The sequence below is a fragment of the Budorcas taxicolor genome, chromosome 21 (assembly GCF_023091745.1).
Source record: "Budorcas taxicolor isolate Tak-1 chromosome 21, Takin1.1, whole genome shotgun sequence".
In the NCBI taxonomy this organism is placed as follows: domain Eukaryota; kingdom Metazoa; phylum Chordata; class Mammalia; order Artiodactyla; family Bovidae; genus Budorcas; species Budorcas taxicolor.
In genome coordinates, this window is record NC_068930.1 from 58806081 (window position 1) to 58830507 (window position 24427).

General features: G+C 36.4%; 1 protein-coding gene across 1 annotated transcript in view; it reads right to left on the reverse strand.

The window, feature by feature from the left end:
• Positions 1-353: 353 nt before the first annotated feature.
• The window catches only part of MIS18BP1 (MIS18 binding protein 1), a 39183-nt gene continuing 15109 nt past the window's right edge, over positions 354-24427 (reverse strand). The window contains exons 8-14 of the mRNA XM_052660061.1: positions 21862-22726; positions 12814-12986; positions 11884-12044; positions 10248-10396; positions 4352-4439; positions 635-689; positions 354-457 (exon numbers count right to left, since the gene is read on the reverse strand). Coding sequence (XP_052516021.1) covers positions 354-457; positions 635-689; positions 4352-4439; positions 10248-10396; positions 11884-12044; positions 12814-12986; positions 21862-22726 — 1595 coding nt within the window. The remainder of the gene's footprint in view (positions 458-634; positions 690-4351; positions 4440-10247; positions 10397-11883; positions 12045-12813; positions 12987-21861; positions 22727-24427) is intronic.

A 24427-nucleotide genomic window follows, 5' to 3' on the forward strand; every position in this document is an offset into this window, starting at 1 on the left:
TACATAGGTTTCACAGATGTGCCAATCACAAGCTTTAAGAAAAACAATCAGGAGAAAGCTTGTCAAATGGTTTAAACAACATGTAATTAAAACATTACATCTGACTTGTATACCAAGTGGTGACAAATGCTAACCTAAGGTTTTCATGTTCTTAAATGCTTTAAAAACAAAAATAAGAACACCTGTATGGAACATGATTTTCTTAAACAGACTAAGATGCTTATGAGAGACATAAAACATGAAGCCTTTGAAAAAGAGTGTGCAGTTTCTATAAAGAAAATATACATCAGATGAAGACACAAATACACTGTCTGCTTCTTGATAAACATCCTGGACATGTTCTCTTATTTATACTATGCAGAATCAGAATTTGAAAAATAATAATCGTTCTCTTCTTCATCTAAAGACTCCATAGCCTTTGTGAAAAGTTTTCCAATACCAGAGTTCTCTGCTAATTCTGTAACGAGAAGTTTAATAAAAAAGATTAATATATTTCTAAAAGCAATTTCAAGGAAATTGAAAATAACTATAGGACACAAATTGACAGGTCTGCCCACTTGAGAACAGCTAACTTTGATACTGCATTAATAAATAGACTACAGCAGAACAGAGCTACAAAAGAAAAGCATATTACCTCTGTTAAATGGTGTTTTCCTTCTTGATGGTGGAGTTGAAAAATCAGCTTCAGTCTACAAGAGAGTTCATATTAGCTAAGTGAAAAAATTTCCAAAACCACAGTTTTCTGCTAATTAACCTCCTGTGAAGCCTGCTTCAAACGTAGACAAAGTTCAGCATGCTTTATCCCAAAGGAAATATTACAAACTAATGCTGTAATGGTTAAAGGATAGCACCTGAAAGTTGCCAAAATCAACTGAATACTTACTCCATTCCATAACACTAGCAAAATTTGAGTTCTCTGTACTTTAAATTCCCAGCTAAAATAGGAATTCAACATATATGACAAGCTTCAAGTATATAATGCAGGCTTATGAACACCGTACCTTTTAAACCGTTGGCCATGGCTATCTTTAAAAAATGAAAAGGAATAGGATAAAAAAGAAAATATGACAGCACAGGCCAGACAGAAGTGGCAAGATATAATCAAAGTCCTGACAGGAAAATCTGCAAACTAGGATATTCTACCCAGCAAGGATATAATTCAGAATAGAAGGAGAGATTAAGAATTTCACAGACAAGCAAAAACTGAAACACTACAGCAATGCTAAACCTATCCTAAAGGAAATATTGAAAGTTCTTTTCCAAAAAGAAAAGAATCTACAGGAAAGAGAAAATCACAACTGGAAAGTAAATAAGCCAGGACACAGAATTTTTTTAAAAATGAAAAAAATTCATTAAAGCAATGATAACCACAATAAACAGCAAAAGGATGAATATGAAGATGTAAAAGAGGACATCCAAATCATAAAATGTAGGTGAGGAGAGAAAGAAAATGTACATTTTTTCCTGCAGAATATGTTTGAGCCTATATTACTACCAGTCTAAACCAAGTGGACGGAGAAGGCAATGGCACCCCACTCCAGTACTCTTGCCTGGAAAATCCATGGATGGAGGAGCCTGGTAGGCTGCAGTCCATGGGGTCACTAAGAGTCGGACATGACTGAGCAACTTCACTTTCACTTTTCACTTTCATGCCTTGGAGAAGGAAATGGTAACCCACTCCAGTATTCTTGCCTGGAGAATCCCAGGGATGGGGGAGCCTGGTGGGCTGTCGTCTATGGGGTCACACAGAGTTGGACACGACTGAAGTGACTTAGCAGCAGCAAACCAAGTGGATACAGGAAGGAGTTAATACACTTGAAAAACAAGGTAACCACAAAGCAAAAACATACAACAGATTCATAAAAACCAAGAGAACACAAACATAATATGAAAGAAAACCATCAAACTACAAAAGGGAAAACAAAAATGGACAAAGTACAAAATCAACAGGTAAATAAGGTTTAAAATGGTAATCAATGTATCTATCAATAATTAAATGCACTTAAATGTAAATGCACTAAACGTTCCAGTCAAAAAACAAGTGCACCCACGCTGATTCATGTCAATGTATGGCAGAAGCCATCACAATATTGTAATTTTTCTCCAATTAAAATAAATAATTTTTAAAAACAGACTGGCAGATTGGATGAAAAAAGAACCTACAGCATGCTGCCTACAGGAGGACCCACTTTAGGGCACATAGGACATTTCATGAAATGGAAATGTGAAGGGGGAAGCGATACTCTATCAGACAAAGTAGACTTTAAAACAAAGGCTATAAAGAAAGATAAAGAAGGCAAGCTACTAGAGCTACTGTAATGACAAAAGGATCATTACAATACAAGAGGATATTACAGTCATCAACACATATGCACCCAATAGAGGAGCATCCAGATGCATAAAACATACTAATAGAGCAGAGACATCCCTTTGCTGACAAAGATCCATATAATCAAAGCTATGGTTTTTCCAGTAGTCAGGTATGGATGTGAGAGTTGGACAATAAAGAAGGCCGAGTGCCGAAGAATTGATGCTTTTGAACTGTGGGCTGGAAAGACTCTTGAGAGTCCCTTGGACAGCAAGATGAAACCAGTCAATCCTAAAGGAAATCAACCCTGATTATTCATTGGAAGGACTGATGCTGAAGCTGAAGCTCCAATATTTTGTCACCTGATGCAAAGAACTGACTCACTGGAAAGGGCCCTGATGCTGGGAAAGATTGAGGACAGGAGCAGAAGGGGGCGACAGAAGATGAGATGGTTGGATGGCATCACCGACTCAGTGGACTTGAGTTAGAGCAAACCCTGGGGGACAGTGAAGGGCAGGGAGGCCTGGCGTGCTGCAGTCCATGGGGCTGCAGAATCAGACATGACTTAGCGAGTGAACACAGACATAAAGAGAAAACTGACGGGAATACAATGATAGGAGGAGACTTTAACACCCCACTTAAATCAATGGACAGATCTTCAACACAGAAAATCAACAAGGCAGTGGAGATCCTAAATGATATGATGATATCATGATCCCCACATATGTTAATGAGACTGGAAAGCTCAAGTAGCTTGCCTTGTCATAAACCTGGTATGGAGTCAGACTTTGAAATCAGAACTTTTAATATTGAACCCTTTGCTCTATCCTGACCTAGTGGCTATAAATGAAGCCAAAATTTCATTCCTGTAAGGAATGTGGAGTTGGAAAAAGGGACTCAAGAAACACTGAGAGGGAGTTTGCCCACATTTTCAATTGCAGAGTAGAAGTTTCTTTTGAAGAATTCAGTCTCCAGGCTGATTTTAAACCAAGGTTCCCAGAGGTATCTACCATTTCCTGTGGACAAATAAAGCCTATAAAGATTAGATCTGGTTGGCTAATCCCAAAGTTTCAGTTTAGAGACTCTGAGAGGAACTATACTCTAGCAGGTGTGCTATATAAATACTTCAACAAGGATGAGGGGGAAAAAAAAGATGGCCGTAACATGGCTTGAAGGAATACGCCCTCAGGGAATGAAGCAGCCTCCTTTTACCCCATACATTATCATTCTCTAAGACTGGCTGTTTACTTTGAGGGAATCTGAAGTGAATTAGCTTTTCCTGAATACTTACAGTTTTATCTGGATATAAATTATTCAAATTAAATGAGAAATTAGAATTTAGATCACTCAAAGGCAATATTGAGTTAACATTTTTCTGTAATTAGATTTTAAATATTGAAATACACACACATGTCAAATCAAGTAGCTGAATCTGAAAAAATTTTGAAATCTAGAGTATCTAATGAAATTTCTTGTTCCATGACAATCATAACTCAATCAGTATGGATGATTCTGCAATCACTGAGTAGATATTACTCTTCTGTGTCTTGCCTGAAATGTCCTTCTCTAACCTGTATTTCTCCCACCCTGCCTGACTCCTCAAATGAAAATTCTCACCTTACTCAAATGCTCCAGTCTATGAACTGCCATCTATAATCCTATAGCACTTACATGCTTACCTCACTCATAGCCTCATACTCTAATTTACTTATATTAGGCTATAAGCAACGTGAAGGCAGGGGTTATTACATAACTTATAACTCCAGCAATTTGCGAGGTATTATAGTTGTTCAACAGATGCAAGCATGCTCAGTCATTTCAGTCGAGTCCAACTCTTTGCAACCCCAATGGACCATAGCCCGCCAGGCTCCTCTGTCCATGGATTGATTCTCCAGGCAAAAATACTGGAGTGGGTTGCCATGCCCTCCTCCAGGGGATCTTCCCGACCCAGGGATCTAACGTACGTCTCCTGTGTTTCCTGCATTGCAGGCAGATTCTTTACCGCTTAGGTACTGGGAAGCCCCGACAAAGAAAAATACTTACCGTCTTTTTCTTGATATTGCCCCAGGTAGTGCCACCTTTACTTTTATGGGCTTTTTGCATACGAAAAACATATTTATCACAGTCATTCCTGTTTCAATATAAAGTAATTTCAAATCAACATTAATCACCATACTTTAATCCACAGATTGAACAGCAATTGACAAAATTAATTTAAAATGTTTCCGTACGTTAAAAGTATATTTTATGTTCCATTTTAACACGTGTATTCCCGTGGCGGATTCATGTTGATGTATGGCAAAACCAATACAATATTGTAAAGTGATTAACCTCCAATTAAAATTAAAAAGACAATCGTGTACCAATGGAGATGGACAAAATGCTTCAACCCCGTAAGACTGTCCTGAAAAATGATGGTTTACTCATTGTCCATTGTCCCATCTGTTCTTCCCAGTCTCTATCTTGCTGCCTGTCTTTTCTAAAACTCACTAAGACATCTTGTCCATTGATTCCCTTTTGTTATACCTTTTACTCCTTTCTCTTGTTCATGTCTTCCTTCCCTATCCAGGTTGAATCTTAAAAGTTATCACTTTAAGGATATGCATGGTGATGAAAACTCTCCATTAATTTATGCCTTCCAACTGTGTTGAGATTCAGTTTGGCTCATAAGCCTTTTATTTCTACACCGTTACATGTTTTTTATACCAACTAAGACTTTAAAAAAATATTTTTTTTAACCTTACCTCTTTTCCCTTCTCATCCTTAGCAAATACACCTACCTGACTCATAATTTACAGATGAAAACTGAAGCTACATAGATTCTTAGTTTCCCCAACAATTACTCAGGACAGATTTTCTCTCTAGGCATCAAGTTCCTTTATGATTGACTATCCATTCCTTTATGACTATTTGGCAGCTTAAAGGTATGACTGTAAGAAATCTGTAAATCTGTGATGTATATTATATCAATGTGAACCACAAGCACTGCTGCACAGTGCGTGAATGAGCCTAGCCAGTTGTTCAGGATCAGCACCTCATAAAACTACTGTCCGGTACAGATACTTTGGGAGTGATAAAAAAAAATACTGTTGCATAGCTTAAAATTGTTATGAAAAGGAAACTAACTACTAGAGTCGGTGAAGTCTAGAGATTAAAGAGGTCTAGGAAACTCGTTTTTTAAAAATAAAGTTTTGCAAAATATATTATTGGTATGAGTCCATCTTGTGCTCTATAAGGAAAAAAAGCCATTTTCTATCATTGTGAAAGTGATACATGTTAAAAAAAAAAAAAACTATCATAATCCACCACAGTGTAATCCTACCATCTACAGATAATGGCTAGTGTTTTTGGTTAAGGAATTTCCTATCTCCTATGAATACATGTTACAAAACTGGGATCATACTGTAGGTAATGTAGTTTTATTTCTTAGCTCTTAAAAATTATTCACTGAACATTATTCTGTATCATTAAAGTTTATTGAAAGCGTTATTTAATCCTTTTAAACTTTTACTGGAGTATAGTTGCTTTACAATGTTGTATTAGTTTTTACTGTACAGCAAAGTGCATCAGCTATACACACACACCCCCACACACACACGCCCCCTCTTTTTTGGATTTCCTTCCCATTTAGGTCACCACAGAGCACTGAGTAGAGTTCTCTGTACTATAGTGTAGTTTCTGATTAGCTCTCTATTTTACACATAGTATCAATGTATATATGTCAATCCTAGTCTCCCAATTCATCCCACCACCCTCCCCCCTTGGTATCCATGTTTGTTCTTTACATCTGTGTCTCTATTTCACTTTGTAAATGAGACCCATCTGTATCAGGAGTTCCCCAGGCAGAGGGCCTGGGACTTGTAATGGTCCATGACCTGTTAGGAACCAAGCTGCACAGAAGGAGGTAAAGGACTGGTAAGTAAGTCAAGCTTCACTGCGGTTCCCCATTGCTCACATCAAACCTGAACCATTCCACCCTCCAGCCACCCTACCAGGTCCATGGAAAACGGTCTTCCACAAAACTGGCCCCTGGTGCCAAAACTGTTGGGAACTGCTGGTCTCGGCCAATTTTTTCAGATCCCATATTTATGCATTAACATACAATATTTGCTTTTCTCTGACTTACTTCACTCTGTATGACAGTCTCTAGGTCTGTCCTTGTCTCTATAAATGGCCCAATTTCATTCCCTCTATGGTGATATTCCACCGTATATATATATATGTCACGTCTTTATCCACTCTGTTGATGGACATTTAAGTTGTCTCCATGTCCCAGCCTCTGTGAAGAATGCTGCAGTGAACACTGGGGTGCATGTGTCTACTTGGGTTATGGTTTTCTCTGGGTATACGCTCAGTAGTGGGATTGCTGAGCCACATGGTAGTTTCAGTTTTTAGGGTTTTTTTTTTATTTGGCTGCCCCATGCAGCCATGTGGGATCTTAGTTCCCTGACCAGGAATTGAACCTGTAGCCCTCTGCATTGGGAGCTCAGAGTCTTGACTACTGGAATGCCAGGGAAGTCCCTCAATTTTTAGTTTTTTTAAGAAATCTCCATATTATTCTCCATAGTGGCTGTATCAATTTACATTCCCACCAACAGTGCAAGAGGGTTCCCTTTTCTCCACATCCTTTCCAGCATTTACTGTCTGTAGATTTTTAATGATGGACATTCTGACTGGTATGATGTGATATCTCATTGTACTCTTGCATTCTCTAATAACTAGATGTTGAGCATCTTTTCATGTGTTTGTTGGCTATCTGTATTGAAGACATCATTTTAAATTGTTACATATTATTCTATTATATGGACAAGTCCTAATTTCTTAACTTTCCTTATTATTGGACTGTTAGGTCAGTTTCAAAATTTCAGTATTGTTTTGTGATGAACATCTTTGTTCATACAAGTAAACACTCATAGTTGCCCAACCTCATATTTCCTTATAAATAAAATTCAAGGGTCAAAGGAATGAATATTTTAAAGCTAATGATTTGGCCAAAGTTCTTACCAAAATCTGTCCAAAATCATATGCACCACAGAAATTAACTCACACACCTATGGTCAATTAATCTTTGACAAAGGAGGCAAGAATATACAATGGAAAAAAGACATTCTCTTCAATAAGTGATGTTAAAGTTGGACAGCTATATGTAAATCAAGTCAGAACACACCCTCACACCATGCATAAAAATATGGCTCGAGGACTTAAAAGACATGACACCATAAAACTCCTAGAAGAGAACATAGGCAAAACATTCTCTGACATAAATCATACCATATTTTCTTAGATCAGTCTCCCAAGGCAATAGAAATAAAAACAAAGTTAAACAAATAGGACCTAATCAAACTTACAAGTTTTGGTACAGCAAAGGAAACCATCAACAAAACGAAAAGACCACCTACAGACTGGGAGAAAATATCTGCAGATGGTGTGACCAACAAGGGTTAATTTCCAAAATATACAAAGAGCTCATACAACTCAACAAGGTAAAAACAAAACAACCCAATCAAAAAATGGACAGATGACCTAAAGAGACATTTTTCCAAAGAAGACATACAAATGGAAAGCAGGCACATGAAAAAAGGCTCAGCCTCACTAGTTGTTAGAGAAATGCAAATCAAAACTACAGTGAGTACTACCTCACACTGGTCAGAACGACCATCGTTTAAAAATCTACAAATAAGTGGTGGAGAGAAGGTGCAGAAAAGGGGATCCTCCTGCACTGTTGGTAGGAATGTAAATTGGTACAGCCACTATGGAGAACATATAGGGGTTCCTCAAGAAACTGAAAAGAGTTGCCATATGATCCAGCAATTCCACTCCTGGGCATATATCCAGACAAAATTATAATTCAAAAAGATACATACACCCGCTATGTTCATAGCAGCACTATTCACAATAGCCAAAACATGGAAGCAACCTAAATGTCAGTTGACAGATGAATGAATAAAAAAGATATGGTACATATATGCAGTCAAATACTACTCAGCTATAAAAAGAAGCATGAAATAGTCCCATTTGCAGCAACATGGATGGACCTAGAGATTCTCATACTAAGTGAAGTCAGACAGAGAAAGACAAATACCACATGAGATCACTTATGTGTGGAATCTATGACGCAAATGAACCTATCTATAAAACAGAAAGAGACTCAGAGAACAGACTTGTGGTTGCCAAGTGGGAGAGAGGATTGGGAGGGAAATGGATTAGGAGTTTGGAATTAGCAGATGGAAACTATTATATAGAGACTGGATAAATAACAAGGTCCTAGTGTATAGCACAGGGAACCATATTCAATATCCAGTGATAAACCATAATAGAAAAGAATATTAAAAAAACATATATATATATATATATAAAATTAAGCCACTTTGCTGTACAGAAGAAAATGACCTCACTGTAAATCAACTATACTTCAATAAAATAAAATTCTGAAGTATTTTAAAAAATTATATGCTTAATATACTTTCACTTGTAAATACTTATTTAAAAATAAAAAATAATTTCTGGATTGCTAGGAAAAATTATGTTTTTGCTGAGTAAATGCAAATTCAAATTTTCACTAAGCTTCATGAGAAAACTGATGGTTTTTTTTCCTCCCAGTTTTGATCATATGGTTTCACTCTCTCACACCCCATGAAAACTGCTCTTATCAAGATTAGTGCTGGCCTGCTGAACTGCCAAATGAATAGTCTATTTTCAGCCTGCCTTACCATTTTCCATTTTCCCCCCCACGTTATTTGATTGATTTATATTTCAAAATAATGTTTATATTCACATAGTGTGGAATTTAAAAAGTCTTTGTTTTTGTCCCAAGTTATCTTAGTTCGTCTCCTGAAAGATCACCAATGTTTTCAGTTGCTTATGTATCCTTTAAGAGATATTTGATCAAATAAAAGCAATTATGTGTGTGTATAAACACATATACATACAAGGATACACACACACAGAACCCCTATTTACACAAATGATAACACATTAACTACATCTAATGGTTTTCATTCATTTATTTATTTTTTGGCTGTGCTTGCGGCATGTGGATCTTAGTTCTCCCACAAGAGGTCAAACTCATGCCCCCTGCACTGGGAGTTGTGGAGTCCTGACCATTGGACTGCCAGGGAAGTCCCCCTTTTTTCATTTAATATATCTCTTACCATAAGTACATAAAGCATTTCTCATTAATTTCTATGGCTACATAATGTAGCAAAATTTGATTGGTCCCTAATCAATGGACATTTGAGTTCTTTCCAGCCTTTTGTCATTATAAGCAATACTGCAACAAATTAGCTGTACAATCACAATTCTAGAGGTAGGACTGCTAGGTCAGAGAGTATATGAATTTAAAACTTTGATAGATATCAACAAAGTACCACTTTCAGGGACTGAACTAATTTATCTTTTCACTAGTAATATGTGAGAATGGCTTTCCTTTTCTTGTTAATTTGTAGGAGTGTTATAACAGGGAAGTTAGCCCTTTTTTCTGTGGTAAGTTCCCATAAATTCTCTTTTTAAAATAATAAGTTCCAAAAATTCTTTTCTCAGATTCTCATTTGTCTTTTGACTATTTATGATGGTTGGTACCAACTAAAACTTTATAAGGTTGACTTCATCATACTTTTTGTTAGTGGCTTCTGGGACTTCTAAGATTATGAAATAATTCTCCACAGTCTTCTAAAGATATATTTTATAGTTTAATTTTTACATGCCAAACTTAGACCCATTTGGAATTTATCCTAATATAGAGTGTGAACTGTGTACTGACAATACAGAAAACACCTATACTTGCAGGAACTATCCATCTTTGACCTCTAGGAACCATTCTTTCTTGTTTTTTTTTAAAAATAATGATGACTTCTCTAATTACTGATATCTGCTGTCTTCAACTCATGGGATGTTAAAAGCTGATGGAGCGAATTTCAGTACCATATGTACAAATACGTACCTGTTTATAGAGTCTAGCATGCTAGGCGTGACATGATGACACTGAGGAGTTTTTGCCAGTGGAAAGATTACTGATGATGGAGTTGTTGGATTTCTGTCCATATTTGGCAGAATATCCTCCCCTTCTTGACTGTCCTGGAAACTTGGTAACTAAAAAGCAAATATGTATTACCAACAGGCACCCCTAAAAACGGAATTCCTCATTATCACAAATTGTTTTTTGAGGGGAGGGATTATGTTATTTTCCTTCTTATAATTTCACAACTGAGATAAATAACTAAAATATTAGTAGGTAGAGAACAGAGCCTTGGTCTCTAAAAAACTTAGTTTCTATTGTGTAAAATGGAAAGGACACACATTTCTAGTATTGCATAGGTCAAAGGTCAGCAAATATTTTCTGTAGAGTCAGAAAATATTTTAGGTTTTATGGTCTTTGTCCCACTGCTCAATTCCACTGCTGAAGCAGGAAAGCTGCCACAGCCAACATGTCTGTGGTCCAGTAAAATACTGTTTATAAAAAGAGCTGATATGCCAGATCCGGCCTGTGGGCCAAGTATACTGACCTCTGCACAGACAGAACAAAGCAAAAGTATAACTGATTTACTATTATGCTTGGTACTTAATAGATACTCAGGCAGTATTAAACTTTTTGTGTACATATATTTCCAATAAATAATTTAATCTTTTAATTAAAGTTTTACTTACCTTTGTATTAAAAGCTTAGAAAAAGTGGGCTTCTGTTTCTATTTTATTATTTTTGCTTTTAAAATACTGCTACTGTTGCACTTAGGACAAAACATGGGAGGAATAATATAAAGGGCACAATGCCTAAAGGATCAGTGTTTTTGTGCAGAGAACACAGTAAGAGCCTCAGATGGCTCCCTTAAAATACTTCCCTTTATAACCTGTCTAGGTAAAAAGGGGCCCCAGATCATGTTGTCACTAAGTTCTCACTAAGCAGCCTTTTAAAACTGGATAATTTAACAACATTGTGAGATGGGTAGATGGAAAAATTACCCCAAGTGTGAGCCTTCTGAATTTTTTTCTTGCCTACTTTTTTCTCCTATGAGCTTGATACTTTTTATTATTCCAGTAACATCTGAATGAGTTCTTACTTTTTTTTTTAATTTTTATTTTTACTTTATTTTACAATACTGTATTGGTTTTTATATATTGCAAATATTTTATCCCAATCACTGAAGTTTTTAGTTATGTGATTTTTTTCATTCTATTAGTATAAAAATTCTTGCAGTCATTCAAATCTGTCAATTTTATGCTGCCATGTAGTCCCTCCTCTGAATTTCCTATGCAGTAGGTAATAATCTATGCCTGTCACACCCCCTTTTAAAGTCTGCCTCACTGCATATGAATTTTAAATATATATGCCTGGCCTTTTTCTGGGCTTTCTATTTGGTTCTTTAAGCATTACTTCTGACCCCCACTGAAGGGCAGAGCCTGGCCACTGAGGAGAATGGCATGACTGGCAGACTGCTTCCTGTACTCTACTCTGACATTTCTGTGGAGGCTATCAGTCCTTGGCCTAAATATTAGGGATGAACACTAACCCTAAATAAAAATGAAAGATACAAAAGTCAATATAAAAAGAAAACAATGATTTCTACATTTAAGACTCTTACCAGTATTTTTCGATGCTGCAAAGGTGTTGCACTGAAAAAATCATCATGGTCATCTTTTGGCAGCTGTTCAAGAAAATCTCTCATCTGCTGCTTCCTTTTAAGAGTTCCCACTTTGGCAGTTATCTTCACAGTTTCCTTCTTATCAGCATCATCGATCTTGCCTTAAGAATCAGCAAAAATTTTGGTAAGGATTTGGTCTTTTATAGTAACTGCTCTATAAAGTAAACATCCTTTGCAAAATCTAAACTGTGTGTTCATATTAAATAAACTCAGCATCTGTTGTTAATATTTCCAAGCCTCCTATATAACAAATGACTCTATACTGGGATTCGGGCAATATGATTAGATTACAAAAATACTCGGGAAGAAATTACATTTGGATTAGGCAGGGTGAGGTTGGAAAGGTTCTTTACCTGGGGAAGTTACCTCTCATATTTCCCTTGCTGGTTGTCTACCCTATTGTCTTGCTAAAATATAAACCTTATTGAATTAGGACAGGGATACTGAATGTTCCCTAAAGCTTCATATAAGACTTCTCTGGCATAAACCTGGCCAGGAATGTGTACTCCTGGGGCCTACACAACTAAAGTTATTCTTACGAGTTTTCTTATGAATTACTAAGGGACCCTGACAAACTGACCTCAAATTTAACTCAGAAAAACAACCCAGTTGTTGAAATCTCTGGATCCAACTGCAGACTTCCTAGAACAAACTCAAAGCACAAGGCTGCTAAGGTTACTATTAATATAAGGAAGTAGCTAGGTCAGACTTAAAAAATTAAACAGATGATCTTTGGAGTTGTTTCTAGCTTTAAAATTACAAAAAAAATCCACCTATTAGAAGACACATGGATAAATATAAATTATATCTAATGAGTAATCAGAAATCAATACTGAGAACTAGGAAAAAACTATTTGCTATGAAGGTCACCGTTTTTGCCTTTGGGGTTGGCTGGCTTTTTCTTGGTGTCATGTTTCTGAAATCGTTTTCCTCGGGGATCTTCCATGTACTTCCTCTGGCATTCATCCGCAGATCGAGAACCTACAGCCATAGCTACGTCTGACCAGAAACCAGGCTTGTGCTTTGGCAGAGATACAACAGCACTACAGAAGACCAAAACCAGTTAAAGAACAAGAAATTCAACTCAATAAAAGTCACCTTTTATTGAAGTAAAGGGATGCCACTAAATCAGGAATTTTATCAAAATCATTCTAGATAACTATTTGGGAAGAAGTTAGTATTCCCTACACTTAATACTTCTTACTTGACTGAGCGACTGAACTGAACTAAATATGAAGATATGAGTTTATGTATCTAGTAGATGCCTTCAATTCTGTTGCATTCTATGAAACCTGAAAAAGCATGCCCAGTCTTTCAACATATTTTCCTAAGTCCAGCTAAGCAATGATTAGATCTTTAGGGTAGGAGGTAGGGGCTCTAGCATGATTAACTTTTCTGCACCAATGCACGAATCTTACTGGTGCTAAGTATACAGGAAGATAAGTTCTTGGGTTCTATATATTCCAGGTTACAAACTCTTACTAAAAAGTGTTATGCTTGCATTTACTCTATTTTAATTTCTAGAACTCAGTATTTTATGTATAGTACTTAATTGAGGGAAATGAAAATTGAAATAGAAAAAAACAAAGTCAATATAAGGTAGTTACCCAATTTAACTGAGTTACATTCTAAAATTTCATTGCAAATGATTATTTAGAACCTGGTATACATATTACTGTCTCCCAAACTCCCAATAGATTTTATATATTGTGGTTAAGGCTAATATTAACAGTTCTGCCAGAAAGGGTCTATTTAACTCACCAAGTAACCTATGCAGTGTCATGATGGAAAAAATTTAACTAGTTCTTTGGGGTTAAAAAGCCCTGTTTGTGGTGTTTGTCAACTTCCATATTGTAAATACTTCTATCGTGGCTGATTTCAAGCTACCAATTATACAGAATTTCTACCATACAGATATGACAGACATTAAAAACTTCAAGCGCACAGATAAGAATAAAATATAGTAAAATATTTAGGAAGTGATGAGTTTAGAGTTCGTTTTTAGTAAATTTAGTTTATATAATTTTTAATAATGACTCTTTAACATTCAATTTGTAAAATTCCTGAATATTTAAGAGTCAACTTTTGTGAATACATATGATCTAACTACAGAATCCCACTTATTCCATATATAAAAGGAGAACAAATGCTATGAGTATTGAGCTTGTTATTGAATGCTCTACTTTTTTTTTTGCACATTTTCTCTTTAGAAAATCTCTTCATCATTCTTAGCATAAAAACCAAGTAGGACCTATACTATTCCTTGCCTATCTGTTCTCATCCTCTACTGTTCTTCCCTCACTTTCTACATGCCAGTCATTTTGGCCTTTTAGTATTTTAAAATATTCCCTCTTACTTTCTACCTCTATATACATGGTTTTAATTTAAAATGTACTTATCCTGAATCTTTGGCTTGAATACTTACTTATCCTTCAAAGATACCTTCTGGTATCTGCCTAAACAAAGTTATTTTCCAGATAAATATTCTCATAAACTTCTAACAGGGATTATTTGCTAAGTATCTATCTACCCTGCTAGGCTATAAGCATGATGAGGGGTATAAAATAGTGGGCTGCAAGTAAGAATCACTTAAGGAGCTTATAGCAAAATTTAAGGAAGCAAGTAAAAATAAGCAAACAGATCCATAGACTCTCCCCCTGAAGATTTCAATTCAGAAGAACTGGGGTGACAGTCCTTGCATTTTCCAAAAGCTCCTTATGTGATTATTTTGCTGAGAAGTCAGCATTAGAATTGCTTCATGTTGTTTGTAAGAAGAAAGTATTACATCTAATTGAGTGGAAAGTAGGAAGAGGTAATAACAAGGAAAGGTTACAGGGAGGAAGTGACACGTGAGACGAAATTTGAGGGATGGATAAAAATATAACAGAAGAAAATGAAGCAACAATATTGGTAAAGAAATGAAGACAAAGAAACTGCATATGGCTGCTGCTGCTAAGTCGCTTCAGTCATGTCCAACTCTGTGCGACCCCATAGACAGCAGCCCACCAGGCTCCCCCATCCCTGGGATTCTCCAGGCAAGAACACTGGAGTGGGTTGCCATTTCCTTCTCCAATGCATGAAAGTGAAAAGTGAAACTGAAGTCGCTCAGTTGTGTCTGACTCTTCGCGATCCCATGGACTGCAGCCTACCAGGCTCCTCCATCCATGGGATTTTCTAGGGAATGGTAAATAATTCATATTTATAGTCTGGTAAACTTCAAAGACACTTACTCCTTGGAAGAAAAGTTATGACCAACCTAGATAGCATATTGAAAAGCAGAGACATTACTTTGCCAACAAAGATCCATCTAGTCAGGGCTATGGTTTTTCCAGTGGTCATGTATGGATGTGAGAGTTGGTCTGTGAATAAAGCTGAGCGCTGAAGAACTGATGGTTTTGAACTGTGGTGTTGGAGAAGACTCTTGAGAGTCCCTTGGACTGCAAGGAGATCCAACCAGTCCATTCTGAAGGAGATCAGCCCTGGGATTTCTTTGGAAGGAATGATGCTGAAGCTGAAAGTCCAGTACTTTGGCCACCTCATGCAAAGAGTTGACTCATTAGAAAAGACTCTGATGCTGGGAGGGATTGGGGGCAGGAGGAGAAGGGGACGACCGAGGATGAGATGGCTGGATGGCATCACTGACTCGATGGACGTGAGTCTGAGTGAACTCTGGGAGTTGGTGATGGACAGGGAGGCCTGGCGTGCTGCAATTCATGGGGTCGCAAAGAGTCGGACACGACTGAGCGACTGAACTGAACTGAAACTTCAAAGAAATGGCTGTGGGTCAGAGTTGTGAAAAAAAAACTAAAGAAGCATAACCCAAGCCCAGGTCTTCCAGATCAGAATATTATAGTAGTATACACTCTAGGTACTTATAAAACATTCTAAGTTTATAGTAAAATTGTCCTTTTGGGAATGGTTCTATGAATCTTAACATATACATAGTTACGCATACAAAACAAGCTCCATCAGACTGGAAAAAAAAACTTCTGGTCCTACCTCTTTGTGGTTCACCAGTATAACCACGAGAAATCCCTGATCCATTTTCTTTTAGTTCTGTCTTTTCCAGAACATCATATAAATGGAATCATATAATACGTAACCTTTTGGACTGGCTCTTTTCACTCAGCATAATACCTTTGAAATTCATTCAAATGGTTACAAGAATCGATAGTATTTCCTTTTTATTACTTAGCAGTTCATTCACTGTTAAGACTGTACCATGATTGCCTTTATGCAAACAGGGCTGTGAAAATCAGGAAGAGAAATGAGCTACGTAAAATCAATCTATAATGTTGTTTGTGAACTTCTGGGCTCACACTGCAAATTTTGATATATTTTCTTTTGTTCAGTTCAGAATATTTTCCCTTGAGACCTCCTCTTTGACCCATGGGTTATATACAGGTGTGTTATTTATTTTTCCAGCACTTGGAATATTTTTCCTTTATTGATTTGTAGTTTAATTTAGTTATGGCCAACAAATACCCTTTGTATAACTTCAGTTATTTTCAATTTGTTAAGATTTATCTTATGATCTAGTAAATGTTCATCTTGGTGAATAATTCACCTATCCTTGGAAAGAACATTTTTTTTCCCTACTGTTAGGTACACTATTCTAAAATGTCAGCTAGGTACAGTTGGTTGGTAGTGTTGTTCAGTTCTCCTACACCTTCACTAATTTCCTGTCTACTAGTTCTGTAAGAGAACACTGACATCTCCAACGATAACTGTGCATATGACTCTTTCCAGTTCAGTACTTTCCTTTCCTGAAGAACAGGGAAGCCTGGTTTGCTGCAGTCCATGGGGTCGCAAAGAGTTGGACACAACTGAGCAACTGAACAACAACTTTCCTTTTAGTTCTTTCAGATTTTGATTCTTGTATTTTGAGTTTTTGTTCAGTGCATACACATTTAGGATTAAGCCTTCCTCGTGAAATGACACTTCTATTATTTTGTAATGTCTTGCTTTACCCTTGGTATTTTCTTTATACTGAAATTTCTGATCAGTATTAGTATAGCCACTCTAGCTATCTATTGGGTTTGCGTGGTATTTATCTATCCTTTCACTTTTAACTTGGCGATGTCATATTTGAAGTGTTTCTTTTATATGACTGGAGAAGGCAATGGCACCCCACTCCAGTACTCTTGTCTGGAAAATCCCATGGAGAGAGGAGCCCCGTGGGATTGTTTTTAAATTCATTCTGACAATCTGTCTATAAAATGGTGCATTTAAATTATTAACATAATTAATGCAATTGTTTTTCTTTGTTCCCCATCTTCTATTTCTCTTTTTCTGCCTTTTTTAAAAAGTATTTTATCTATTATATATTTGAAGATATCTATGTAGTTTTTTAGTGGATCCTCTGACGTTTACTATATACGTACTGAACAGTCTACTTTGAATCAATATCTTTCTGTATCAACAAAAGCAGTTTCAAGCATTCTGTTCAGGTTTTTATACCTGCATAGAAGAAACAGAGCGGAGTATGCTTACTTATCTTACTGGGAAGTGGCATTTCTGCAGTTCAAGCATTTCAAAATATCCTTAGGTGATCTGAATATACAGTAAAGGAAATAATGGGGGATACAGCTAAAAAGGATAGATAACTGAGGTCAACCTGAAAAGGATAGCTGAAGTCAACTATTGCTCTCAATGTAAGGCAGAAGAATCTTTATATACTTTGAAGATCAGTAAGAATACAAGTGAAGGATTTTGACTTGTTAGAACCACACAATACATTAGCACTAATCTGGAGTTGTATAGAACAGATTACTTACTCATATGAAACGAACAAAGTACAAATAAAAAGCTGCTTCCAAAGTTCAGGCAAAAGGCATTAAAGGTCTGAAAAAGAGTAGCGTGAAGAAAAAGGCTACACAGGCACATCTCGTTTTACTGCTCTTTGGTTTACTGGGATTTTATTTTTTGAACAAATTGAACGCCTATGGCAACCCTCTGTCAAGTAAGTCTACTGGCACCATTTTTCCAAAAGCATTTGGTTACTACATGTCTCTGTCACATTTGGTAATTCTCACAGTATTTCAAACTTTTTCATTATTACTGTATTTGTTATGGTGACCAGTGATGTTACTGTTATATTGTTTGGGAGCCAAGAACTGTATGTATCTAAGACAGCAAATTTAACTGATAAACATGATTAAGCTTACTGAAGAAGGCATGTCAAGAGCTGATGTAGGCTGAAAGCTAGGCTTCTTGCACAAGTTAGCCAAATGTGAATGCAAAGGGAAAAATTCTTGAAGGAAATTAAAAGTGCTACTCTAGTAAACACATAAATGATAAGAAAGTGAGACATATTGATGATATGGAGAAAGTTTAGCAATCTGGATAGAAGATCAAACCAGTCACAAGGTTCTCTGAAACCGAAGTCTAATCTAGAGCAAGGCCCTAACTCTCTTTAATTCTATGTAGGGTAAAACGTCAGGAAGCTACAGATGAGAAGTTTGAAGTTAGCAGAAATTGGTATGAGGTTTAAGGAAAGAAGTCATCTCTGTAACACAAAAATACAAAGTGAAGCAATAAATGCTAATGTAGAAACTGCAGCAAATTAGCCAGAAGATCTAGCTAAGATCATCAATGAAGATGGCTAAACAACAGATTTTCAATGTAGACAAAACAGTCTTGTATTGGAAGAAGACGCTGTCTAGGACTTTTATAGCTAAGGAGGGAAAGTCAATGACTGGCTTCATGTAACTAGGGACTTGAAGCCAGTGCTCATTTGCCATTTCAAAAACTTGAGCAACCCTTAAGTATGTTAAATCTACTCTACCTGGGCTCTATAAGTGAAACATCAACCCTAGTGGACAGCATATCTGTTCTGAATTATTTTAAGCTCACTGTGGAAAGCAATTCAGAAAAGAAGATTCCTTTCAAAATGTTACTGCTCACTGACAATGCGCCTGGTCACCCAAGAGCTCTGAGATGGAGATGTACAACAAAATTAATGTTGTTTTCAGCCTGTTACATAATGTCCATTCTGCAGCTTATGGGTCAAGGAGTAATTCTGATTTTCAAAGTCTTATTATTTAAGAAATATACTTCCTAAGGCTAGAGCTATTCTCGATAGTGATTCCTCTAATGGATCTGAGCGAAGTAAATTGAAGACCCCCCTGGAAAGGATTCACCGTAAAGATACCATTAAGAACATGTGTGACTCATGAGAAGAGTTCAAAACATCAACATTCACAGGATTTTGGAAAGAGTTGATTCCGACCCTTATTAATGACTTGAAGGAGTTAAAGACTTCAGTGGAAGAAGTTACTGCAGATGTGATGGAAACAGCCAGAGAACTACAATTAGAAGTGGAGCCTAAAGATGTGACTGAATTGCTACAACCTCATGAAAAAACTTGAACAGACAAGGAGCTGCGTCTTACGGATGAGTAAAGAAAGTGGTTTCATGAGATGAAATCTACTGAAGATGCTGTGAAGATTGCTGACATGACAATAAAGGATTTAGAATATTCTATAAACTTAGCTGATAAAGCATTGCTGAAATGACAATAAAGGATTTAGAATATATAAACCTAGTTGATAAAGCAGTCGCAAGGTTTGAGAGGATTGACTCCCATTTTGAAAGAAGGTCTACTCTGGGTGAAATGCTATCAAATAGCACTGCATGCTACAGAGAAACCATTCATTAAAGGAAGGGTCAACTGATGTGGCAAACTGCATTGTCTTATTTTAAGAAACTGCCACAGCCACCCTAACCTTCAGCAAACACCACTCTGGTCAGCAGCCATCCATACCAAAGCAAGACCCTCCACCAGCAAAGGAATTACAACTTGCTGAAGGCTCAAATGATAATTAGTATTTTTAAGCAACAAGTTTTTTTAAATTAAGGTATGTGTGTTAGTCGCTCAGTTGTGTCCAATTCTTTGTGACCCCATGGACTGTAGCTTGCCAAGCTTCTTTGTCCATGGAATTCTCCAGGCAAGAATACTGAGTGGGTTGCCATTCCCTTCTCCAGGGGATTTTCCTGACCCAGGGATCAAACCTGGGTTTCCTGCATTGCAGGCAGATTCTTTACCATCTGAGTCACCAGGGAAGCCCAAAGAAGGTACATACAGTGGGGTTTTTTGATACAATATTATTGCATACTTAATAGACTACAGTATAGTGTAAACATAACTTTTATATGCACCAGGAAGCCATAACGTTAATGTGACTTGCTTTGTTGAGATATTCGGCTTATTCCAGTAGTCTGGAACCTAACTCACAACATCTCCTAAGTATACTGGTAGCTTCATGATTTTTTTAAAAGATTAAAAGCCAATAATAATAAAGAGCTTAAAGCTAGCTGACTAGGAGAATTACATATTAAGAAACAGGAATGTCAGGTAAAGTGGACAGACAGAAGAAAGTAAGTTTGGCTTTTGACATATTAAGTTAGCTGTGAAAGTGAAAGTTACTCCATCATGTCCAACTCTTGTGACCCCATGGACTATACAGTCCGTGGAATTCTCCAGGCCAGAATACTAGAGTGTGTAGCCTTTCCTTTCTCCAGGAGATCTCCCCAACCCAGGGATCAAACCCATGTCTCCCACATTGCAGCCAGATTCTTTACCAACTGAGCTATCAGGGAAGCCCTGAAGTTAGCTGTCGGTGAGATTTATATAGAGATGTCCAGCAGGCAAAGGGAAATACAGACCTAAGTACAAGAATTCAGAACTAGAGACACAGATTTGGGAATCCCTGTATAAAAAAGTAGAGCTTTGGAAGGAAAAGATCACTAAGGAATACACTTTGCTATAGAGCAACCAGCCAAAATCAAGAACTTTGGAATAGAAGAAAACTTCTGCCTGAAAATAAGACTGAAGGAAAATTTTGGAAATGGAGAAAGGAAGAGTACAGTGGCACAAAGATCCCTTAGGAAGAAAAAGTAGATTTGAAAATGAATTCTAAATGTCATAAAGCTGGGGGTACACAAGAGAACGGAACACTAAACGTGGTATGTTTTTATGGTTTTCTTCTCTCTTGTATCAGTGACATCTTCCTTTCTTTCTCCTGGATGATTTCCATCAGAATACCACTGTACTCTGGCCTGACTCATCTAATAAAAAGCAAGCAACTAAACATACGTGTTCCCTTATCTCCTCACTCTCTTCTATGACTGCGCCTTCTTCTGTTCCCCATCATTGCCACATATCTTTTGTTGTCCATCTAGGTTATCTTTACTGTCCATTGCTCAACTGTGACCTGGCTTCCAATACCAACTACCACACTACTGAAACTGCTTTTCAAGTATATGTAGCCAAATCCAATTCTTACCATCCCTGGTTTATCAAGCAGCACTAATTAAGAAACCCTGGACAAATCACCTAATTTTTGAGACTAATTTTTCATTTATCAATGAGGGGGAAAAGACTATGAAATAACCTACAAATTTGGGTTCAAATTTAAGGTTTTATAATAGTAAAGTTAATTATAAAATATTCCTTAAAATGTGAAGCTAAATGAGAGAGTTGCATTTGTCTGTTGAAATAGTTTACCCCTACTTTACTGAGGTATGACTGAGAGATAAAATTGTATATATTTAAAATATACATGTGATCATTTGATACACATATACATTGTGATGTGATTACCACAATCAAATTAATTAACAAATAATAGTCCCCTCAAATAGTTTTTGGTGAGGGAAGGAGGGGACTTTCTTGAAATATTAAATGGGAATGAAAAGGTCACTTTCACTTTCTTCATATGTGGGCTGCAGATGGCCACCTAGTTAGACATTATCTGTATTCTCCCTCCACCTGACATAAATTTCAATTTCTCTTCAAGTGTCTTTGGATGACATTTTCCATTTTAATGATTAGAAATCATAAATCAGCCTCTTGTTTTCATGTTATAAACTGTTTTGTGGCCACTCTAGATTTCAAAGTCAAATCTAACTACTTACCAATGAAGTTTCTGTAATTCTTTCTTATTCCATTCCTCATCCTGAGTAAAACCAGGCAAGCATTCCAAGGAATGCCTGTTTGTCTTACCAGATCCCGTTTTCTCGGTATTTGGAAGTTCATTACCAACGTCAGGCTTCTGAAGGTTTTCTTTAGCAGAACATTTAGCTTTCTTCTGTTTCATATAAAGCTCATTTTCACTTTCTTCAGTTTCAGATTCAGGCATCTCTGGGACTGTCCTTGTTTTTCTTGTGCTTTTTCTCTGGTGAACCACTGTTTCTTCAGTATTTATTGCTCTGGTTTTCTTAACAATCTCAGTTTTCCTTCTAAATTTCTTTTCTTTTTCACTTTCTTCATTAAACAAATCTGATGAGGACTGATGCTTGTCAAATGACACAGTTACTTGATTTTCAATTTTCTTCAGTTTTGATAACCTTGTATTTTTCTTAAAGTCATAGGTGACCATTTGTTCTTTTTTAGAACTGGGTATTTTTATTTTGTGGTTGACAGTGAAGAAATCACGTTCAAAGCAATCTTCTGTATTTTCACTATTATGGCCCGCACTACACTCAAACGTACCTTCTAAAGTCTTTGTGGGCTTGCTGACTGGACTTGTAGTTTCATTTGAGTCTGTTTTACTTTCTTTTTGAAGCTTTCCCAACACAAATTCTGTTACTGCTTTAACAGAGTCAGATGACAGATTACTGTCCATGCACTTTTGCTCTATAATTTTTTTAGATTTAAGTGGTGTCACTAAAATACAAGATTTCTTCAGATTAACAGTCATATATTTTCTTTCTTCATCTGAGAAAAACTGTTCCCTTGTTGTTAGAATATCAACGGGCACTTTTGATTCTTTAGTTCTCTCTTTAATTTCATAAGACAAAAAGCCAAAGATCAAAATTTCAAATTAGAAACAAAATATAGAAAAAAATTCCACAGATATACCGTTTTTTCCCCCCTACAAACTCCATTTTACACACATCACTGTCAAACTAAGCTTTCTGAAGCACTGGTCTGTTCAGACCACTGCCCCTTCAGCTGTAAACATTCATTAATCTCCATGCCCATCTGTCCACATGTCTCACAATATACTTAGTGTACGCGGCTCCTCTCACTGGTCTTCATCAATATAGTTCTAATTGCTCACTGTACTCAATCTGAACAACAGTCTGTTAATTCACTGTTTCTCAACTTTCATTAATCCCATTCACTCTACTTGGAAAATTTCCTCCACCTACTATCTACTTCAGTTCTGTTCTATAACCTGCTTCATTTCTGTTCTCCAACTCACCTATCTGCAAACTTTGTCCTGATTCCCTCAACTGAATGAAAGCTTTCCTTCAAATTTCCAGAATACTTTCAAATAATATCATGTTTGACAATGTGCCCTGTGTTATAATTATATACTGTCTTTCAACTGAAAAAAATCCTTAATGGTAAGAACTTTGTTTTTACTTTTGACTTGAAAACCACTTGGGTTACTATAACCTTACTAGGTATAAAATATATGGAACAGAAGCTATCCTAATTAAGGAGAGTTAAAACATGGAGCTCCATCTGCATGGCCCCATACTCATCACTAGTGGAGGCCACAGAGATACATTTTTGCTGTATCCCCCAAGCTCTATGAAGAATCATAGGATAATAACCAAAACAGATCTTGGGAAAACAGATCTTATACTGTGTCATTGGCTAAAGAAAGCAAATTAAAATGAGAGAATGTCTCCAGTTTGAAACTTAAGAAGCCAGAAGCCAAACCCATTTAATTTCTAACTTTAAATTATACAAATATGTACAAGTTTTAAATCATCATACCAACCATCACAATTAAATATTCTAACAACGTACACATACTGTGTGCCATTTTACAAGACGAATGACAAAATGAAAGACTTCTGGGAAATACCAAATGCTAGGGAAAAAGGAGCCTCTAAATTACAGTTCATGGAGAAGTGGCACTACTCAAAAGTAATCAAGGAAGTTACTATATGATTTCTCAATGGAATCATATATTTCTTTCTAATTCCTCATATAAACATGATTCAAATGTTCAACTGGAAATGTGAAAATTTTCAACTTTCTAATTTTGAACAAAGCCCTTTTATTCTGAATATTGTTATTCATTTTATTAAATAATTTTAATAAAGATTCAGACCATTCTGGATACTTCAACCTAAGCTGTATGAAGTTGGTAGTGTAAGCAGTATTGTTGCCTCTTTACTTCTTTAAACACTTATAAATGTTCCTCACTTCATTTCTTTTCATTTAGAAGTAGTAAGAAAAAAAAATGCTATTAAGCTGATGGATTTAACTCAATATGAAATTTTAAACTTGCTAATGTGTAGAGAAAAGGCTCTTTAAATTCTGATAGTCAGGATTTCAATGAAATTACTCTGAAAATCCACATTTACAAAAAAGGAAGTTATGGTATTAATTTCACAGAAGTCTGTACTTCAAGATGCACAATGGATGGTCCTTGCTCTTGAGATCATTACAGTATGGTGAAGGAGGCTGACATTACAATCATTTATAATATTACTGTCAAGTATATTATATATAATAGCA